Source organism: Myotis davidii, unplaced genomic scaffold (genome assembly GCF_000327345.1).
Source record: "Myotis davidii unplaced genomic scaffold, ASM32734v1 scaffold580, whole genome shotgun sequence".
Lineage (NCBI taxonomy): Eukaryota > Metazoa > Chordata > Mammalia > Chiroptera > Vespertilionidae > Myotis > Myotis davidii.
Window position 1 is genome coordinate 1,031,440 of NW_006293313.1, and position 7,683 is coordinate 1,039,122.

A 7,683-nucleotide genomic window follows, 5' to 3' on the forward strand; every position below is an offset into this window, starting at 1 on the left:
CGCTCGATCCCTAGTATGGGACATGCAGGAGGCAGCCGGTCCATGATTCTCGCTCATCATGGATGTTTCTATCTCTCTCTTCCTCTTCCTTCCTCTCTCCGCAATCAATAAAAATATATTTTTAAAAAGCAACAAAACAGACCTTGAAAATGTGCTAAATAGATTTGACATAAGGTAATCAAGTCAAGAAAAACCAAGAATCAGGAACTGCATTTTCTTAGCTATAAGTCAGAGATAGCTTTGTGAAAATAAAAATTACTGCGTTTTTAAAACCCAGCAGTTATATTTTGTCTATATCAGGGCTCAGCAAATTTTCTCTATAAAGGGCTGGGTAGATAATAGATATTTTAGATTTTGTGTGCCATAAGGTCTCTGTCACAACTACTCAAATCTGCCCTTGTAGTTTGAAAGCAGCCATAGATAATAAGAAAGCAAATAGGCATGGCTGTGTTCCAATAAAACTTTATTTACAAATGTAGGTGGCAGCCAGACATGGCTCACAGGTTGTGTAGTTTGCCCTCCCGTCTGGTCCACACAGAAAAATGATAATCACTTAAACAAATGAGTATCTTATAAACTTACTGCTTAATTTTATCATTTCTAGGTCCAAATCTTGGTCCAGATGGTCCCCTTCTGTAAACAAAATAAAGAGTGCATATAAATAATGAGAGCATTAAAAACCAAGGACAAAATAGAAAACACACAAAATCAAACTAAATCCTAAACATGGTCATTCACCATAAGGAATCACAGTTTACTGGTACTGTTGGAACTGAATATGTAATCATGTCTGTCCTTCAATGGTACTTAATGCTGGCCACAATGAACCTAATTCTTCTGAATATTATAACTTTCAGGGAAATGTGGGTTTATATAACCCTTACACACAGGATGCTCTATGATTAAACTTTGAAATACCATAACAACTACAATGCCAGTGAGTCTGAACAGCTTTATGATCAATTATAGAAAACTAAAAGTACAATCACCTTGAATTTCAGCTATAATAAAATGCTGATTATCAGGGATATATACAGAGAACAATCCATTCAAAACGATAAAAATTTTTAAGTATGTTTTTTGATTCCTCATCTTAAACTTAACAACATGGCTAAAGGGAAATTTTGCAGAACTCTATGAAAATATCAACATTTCTCAAATCATTCTCTATTATAGTAAAATGCTATATCATTTTAATTAACCCCTTTTAAAATTCCGGAAATAAAAAAACCTTTTAGATATTTTAAGTAATGATTCTTCTTCTGATGATTGAGAATAAGATGTAAACTACAAAACTAAAAAGAAAATAGATTCTGTACTAATTAAACACTAATTCCCAAGTTCCCACTCCTCCCAGCCCCTGGTAGCCTCTGTTCTACTTTGTTCTCTATAAATTTGACTTCTCTAGGCACATAAGTGGAATCATGTAAAATTTATCCTTTCATGACCAGCTTCTTTCCTGTAGTGTAATATCTTCAAGGTTCATCCATGTTGTAGCATGTGTCAAAATGTCCTTCCTTCTTAAGACTGAAAGTCCACTATATGTGTATCACATTTCGTTTATCTCTCCATCCACTGATGGACACTTTGGTTGCTTCCAACTTTTGGCTATTGTGAATATTGCTGCTATAAACATGGGTGTTGATTAATTCTTAAAAATTATTTCAAGAACTTTATTTGGTGTGTCTCCCTTCCAAACGCACAGACAAAACCGCAGGTACAGGAGTTGAATTGTGGACAACTGTGCTAGTTTTGCTGTCCAGCCCTTTGGAAGACGCACAGCATGACCTGGGAGTGGACCTTCAGTAGTAAATCGTTGCCTGAAGAGTTCGTGTTTCCCACAAAGGTGTCTAAACTTCTTTCAGGTAATCACTTATTTAACCAAAGCATCTGGCCTTCTTTCCAATACTGAGTTCTTTTTTGACAGGTAGCTATTGCTGTAGACTAAGGCTCCTTACCATAGTCAGCACTACCAGCAGTTAGCTTTGTGACTCTATGGAAATCTTGTCACCTGTAGGAAATTATCTTCCTACTTCATCTGCCCTTCATGCAACAAATGATACTATTTCCTATAATTGGATTTGTTTTATATCCTGTAGGCTCTTTCTGTTCAATGCTTCATGGTTGCCAATTACTTTTTATAAAATGTTTTTATTTTGGGGGCGGGAAAAACCTCTACAAAAAACTTCACATTATAACAAAGAGACCGATGGTTGCTCTCAAGATTATCTCTACATTAATCTCCAGAGGAAACTACAACAGTATGTCCTCCTTCCCGACTCTGCACATATAAACACAGGCCCGTATGAGAGCCCTTTCTAACCATAACTCCAAAGGATCGATCAGGTCAATTAGTTCTGACAAATTATTAAGGTAATTCCATGGGGAAAGAATAACCTTTTCATCAAATGGTGGTGGCACAATTAGACAGACATATGCCAAAAGAATAAAAAAATTATCCTTTACTTAATTAACTCAACCATATGTAACAATTAACTTAAAGTATATTATAGACCTGAATGTAAAAGCCAAAACTATAAAACTCCTAAGGAAAAAAATAGAAGAAAATCTTAGTGAGATTGGCAAAGATTTCTTTTTTTTTTTTTAAATATATTTTATTGAGTTTTCACAGAGAGGAAAGGAGAGAGATAGAGAGTTAGAAACATCGATGAGAGAGAAACATCGACCAGCTGCCTCCCACACACTCCCCACTGGGGGTGCGCCCGCAACCAAGGTACATGCCCCTGACCGGAATCGAACCTGGGACCCCTCAGTCTGCAGGCTGACGCTCTATCCACTGAGCCAAACCGGCTTCGGCGGCAAAGATTTCTTAAATAAGCAAAAGTAATGTTTAAAAAATTAATACTTATTTCATCAGAATCAAAACTTTGATCTTCAAAAGATACTGTTGTAAAAATGAAAAGATTTCATTGCAAATTGGGAGAAAATATTTGTACAACATATCTGATAAGGAACTTTTTTTCTTGAAAAGCTCTTGTATAAAAAGCTCTTACTAGGAAGACAAATTTAAAATTGAGCAAAAGATTTTAACATGTACTTTAAAAAAAAAAGATATGAGGATGCCCGGCCGGTATGGCTCAACTGATTGTCATCCTGTGCACCAAGTGGTCACCGGTTCGATTCCCAGTCTGGACACATGCCCTGGTTTGGGCTGGATCCCCAGTAGGGGACATGCAGGAGGCAGTCAATCAATGTTTCTCTCTCTCTCTCTCTCTCTCTCTCTCTCTAAAAAATCAAAAACAAAACGCTTAAAAAATAAAGGTATGAGGGTGAAAAATATGCACATAAAAGATGTTCAACCTAATTTTTTATTAGGGAAATGCAAATTAAAATGTAATGAGATACCACTACACACCCACAAGAATGGCTAAAATGAAAGACTGACCATATGGAGTGCTGATGAGAATTTGGAGCAATTAGAACTCTCATGCAATGCTGATGGGAATATAAAATGGGACACCACTTTGGAAAACAGCTGTACATATACAACAGCCATTCTATTCCTAAGTATTTACCCAAGAGAATGAAAGCAGATGTTCACACAAAACAATCTGTATGAAAATGTTTATAGTCGCCTTATTTATAATAGCTGAAAAGTACAACTATTCCAAATAGCCATCTTAAGTGAATGAACTGCAGAATATTCATATAATGGAATACTACTCAGAAATAAAAAGAAACAAACCCGATATATGTGACAGTATGGAGGTATCTCAAAATAATTATACAGAGTGAATGAAGTCAGTAAAAAATGAGGCATAAGGTATGGTTCCACTTATAATAAAAATAATTCTAGAAAATACAAACTATAGAAATAGAAAGCAATCGGTGATTGCCTAGAGATTGGGGGAATGAGAGATTACCAAGAGGTTCAAGGAAACTTTGAACATAATGGCGCTGTTTATTATTTGATTTTGGTCATGATTTCGCATGTGTACAGTACATATGTCAAAACTCATAGTGTATACATTATATGTCAATTACATCCCAATAAAGCTGTTAAAAAACTTACAGAAAAAAGTCCTCTTCTTCATCTGAATCATCTTCCAAAAGATTTCTCTGTAAAAAAAGAGAGAGAGAGAGAATGACTTGAGTTTTCAGATTTCAGGGCTTACACACTGCCAGGAGTAATAAAATGAGTTCTGTCCTGGTGGAGTTTCTGAACTCCAAGCTTCCAGCGGGAAAAGTAATTGCATGGGCTTCAATGGAAGCTAAAAGATACAGACCACATTGGCAGACTTTTGAAAGAAAGTGCTTCTAATGGTGGAATCCTATGATTGACCACGAGGCAGAAAGGGCACTGAGCCGGTGTGGAGTAAGAACGGAGGGCAGTTGGGAGGAGCAAGTCCCTTCTCCTCCTCCTGCCTTCCTCTAGTCAGCTGTCATTCAACAGAGATGTTTGAGCATCTATGTGCTGGGCACTGTTCTAAGGACCAAGCACCAGCTTTGAGTAACACAGACAAGGTTTGAGCTCTCATAGAAAAATATCTGATGGTGCTAAATGCTATGCAGAGAATTAAAACAGTGATGGGACAGACAGAGACAGGGGGATTAAATGAGATTAGGCTGTCCAGGAAAATCACTCTCCAGGGGTGAAATTTAAGCTGAGATACAAACGGTAACAAAGAGCCAACCAAAGATCAGGGTGAAGAGCATTCATGGCCAGCAGAGGGACCGGCTAGTGCAGAAAAAGCCCCAATGGATTAACGTGAATGGTTTGACTTCTTAAAAAAAAAAATTATACATGATTAGAGTTCAACATTTTTCCAGCCAACATCTGTTTACAAGATCAGTAATGGAAGGAGGATTCAATTAAGTCACCAATTTAAGTAACGTATACTGCTTTTTAATGTTTACTATGACGAACAAAGGGATTAGAATATAGCCATAAACTTTAGTTTTCTAAAACAAAGTGCTTATAAAAGCAATGAAGACATTTTTAGTCTTTCTTTTTTAAAAGCTTAAGATTCTGAACTTACCCTTTCACTTTTCACAGAACCAGTGACATCATCATCGTTTAGGTGGCGCTTGAACTTGGGAGGCATATTTTTTTTAACGCTAGAGGTACTCTTCTACTTCCCAGCAGAGTTAAGTACTCACCACCTTAAAGAGAAAATAGGTTTCACTGGATTTGAGACTTCTGGGTGTGAGGTACAGAAAGTACTTACAGCAGAGGCCAAGGCCTTATTGTGAAGGGCCCTCCTTCACTTCTCTGACTTCAACTACTCCCTTCTCACCTGCTCCTTTCCAGAGACCTCCCTGCTGAGCCTCAACACATAAGAAATAGTAAAAATCGCCGAAACCGGTTTGGCTCAGTGGATAGAGCGTTGGCCTGTGGACTGAGGGGTCCCGGGTTCGATTCCGGTCAAGGGCATGTACCTGGGTTGCGGGCACATCCCCAGTAGGAGATGTGCAGGAGGCGGCTGATCGATGTTTCTCTCTCATCGATGTTTCTAACTCTCTATCTCGCTCCCTTCCTCTCTGTAAAAAATCAATAAAAAATATATTAAAAAAAAAAAGAAATAGTAAAAATCATGAAAAAATGGATGTAATTTTCTTAGGAGCACCTGTGGAGGAAATGAGTGACAAAATGTTTATAAAATGAAAAAGACCGTACAGGAAGGAAATGAATATAGGAGGTGCTTCCCTGGAAGTGAGACATCGAATGCTTTAGGATTTTTACTTGGAGTGAGCAGTCAGCGGAACACTTCCAGTGCTCACTTTACGTTAGTTGTTTGAACAATGATTCAGCTCCCTCATGTGTGAAAAAGTACTTTCTAGGCTTCTGCATGGAATTGGGAGGCGTCTGCTCAGATACTACATGCAAAAGCATTCTGTAAACTCTAACATCCTGTTCTGAAGCTTAGCACACTGGGTGTTCCAAGAAAAGGGATGTTTCGTAAGAAATTCTTCTCTCCCCACAGAAAGTCTCACTTCCTTTTATATGCTAATATGCACTGTGATTTTTCCAGAAACATGCTTCAGTCAGCAACATACTCAAGATTTTCTCCAGAAAAAGCTGACATATGCAGGTATGAGTTTTCAGATTCTTGGACTAGAAGATGGATGAAAGATGAGACTAGCTAAGAAGTGCCCAAAGTTTTACTGTGAGCTGGGCTCTGCTCAGGGATTTATGTGCATTTCCTGTTACTCTTAAGCACGAGAAAACTACAGGAAAGCTAATGCTTAGTAAAGACAAGTAATGAATAGTGTTAGCCACTCTGCTCATTGAAATAGCAGAAGCAAAGGCCTCAATTAATCCGTGGCTGCGCATGATCAGTTGAGATATTTATTCAGTTAGTGGCCCAGCAGGTTACACAGTTATGTCCTAGAAAGACCACTTCTTCCCTATAACCATCCAGCAGCCCTCCTTCCCCTTCCCCAAGAAGAATCTGAAGATCTTCATATTAACGATAGCTAGACATCAGTTTGTTGGTTAATGTTATAATGTAAAAAAATAAACAAGCCCACAGTCCAGTTTCATAAATGAAATAGAAGAAAGATCTGAAGCTGGCTTCCTGTCAAAACAAATTGGTAAGAAAGTTTTCTTTAATAAGAAATGCTCCAGAACATGAAACCTAACCACGTGTTAAGAAAAAAAAACACACACAAATTCTTGCCACCTGAGTCAACAACTCTAGAGTTCATTCAACAATATTTCTGTCCCTTACATCTGGCCTTGGTTTTAGAGTAATCCATTCATGCAGAAATGTTACAGAATGCGTGAAAAAACAAAACAAAACAAAACAAAACGCCCACAAATAAGGGAGGAAGCAATTGAAGGACCGAGCTTCTCATTACACCTGTATTTTGTTTGCATGGTAAACCCCACAAAGAGGCTACCTCAACCTCTCACAGGACCTAACAGGCAGATTGACAGAACATCTTCATGAAACACACGGTGAAGCTACAAGCTTAATGGTGAGCAAGACCCATCTCCGGGTCCCATAAACCAAGGATCAGCCTCAGGAAGGCCAGAAACCAGAATCTGACCAACAAAAACGCCATCAGCAAAGCAGCAGGCAGATGAACTAACTACGCACCATGAACCACAGGGCAACGGATGATATCTGTACCAAACAACTCACAGAAAAAAAAAACAAACCCATGCTTAGAAATTAGACTTATACATACTCTACTAAGAAGATTTCTGAAAAACCAAACAAAAACTCACGTATGCATTCAGGTGCTTGTGTCTAGATATATATGTAAACAAGAGTCTTCGTCATGTAATTCAGCATGGAGGGCAGAACAGCCATGCACAATTCACCTAAAAAATGCCACCACCGTCTGCTTCCTCTGCCGTCCTCCCACGTTTACAGTGTCACGTGTGTATTTTTGGAAGAGGCAGTGCGTTCTCTTTTCGGGGGCTTTACACAGAACACGCTTCTAGCCTGTTGTTTGATAAACGTTGGCAGAAACCAACACGCAACCTTGTGTGTTTTCTTTCGCACCAGGCTCGCTGGCGGGCCGCGGGCGCCCCCGTCCCCGCCTCCACTCCGGGTCTAACTCCCCTTCCCCGTCTCTCGTCCGCAGGCGGGGTCGCGGCTGCAGTTCCCGGGAAACCGGCGACGGGAACTGCACGGAGCCCGGAGACGCCGCTATTCACCGAAGCTGTCAGCGCCGCGACCGCCCGCCGGCACCTGCCAGGCTCACTCCCCC

The 7,683-nt window shown here is 39.3% G+C and overlaps 1 protein-coding gene across 2 annotated transcripts in view; it reads right to left on the reverse strand.

Moving 5' to 3' along the window:
• The window catches only part of VAMP4 (vesicle associated membrane protein 4), a 15,165-nt gene extending 7,761 nt beyond the window's left edge, over positions 1-7,404 (reverse strand). The window contains exons 1-4 of one of the 2 annotated variants that reach the window (XM_006766999.2): positions 7,196-7,399; positions 5,001-5,124; positions 4,034-4,080; positions 583-633 (exon numbers count right to left, since the gene is read on the reverse strand). In XM_006766999.2, coding sequence (XP_006767062.1) covers positions 583-633; positions 4,034-4,080; positions 5,001-5,066 — 164 coding nt within the window. In that variant the 5' untranslated portion in view covers positions 5,067-5,124; positions 7,196-7,399. Of the gene's footprint in view, positions 1-582; positions 634-4,033; positions 4,081-5,000; positions 5,125-7,195 lie in introns of both variants that reach the window. The other variant, XM_015566051.1, reaches the window with a different exon arrangement.
• Between the last annotated feature and the right edge of the window lie 279 nt (positions 7,405-7,683).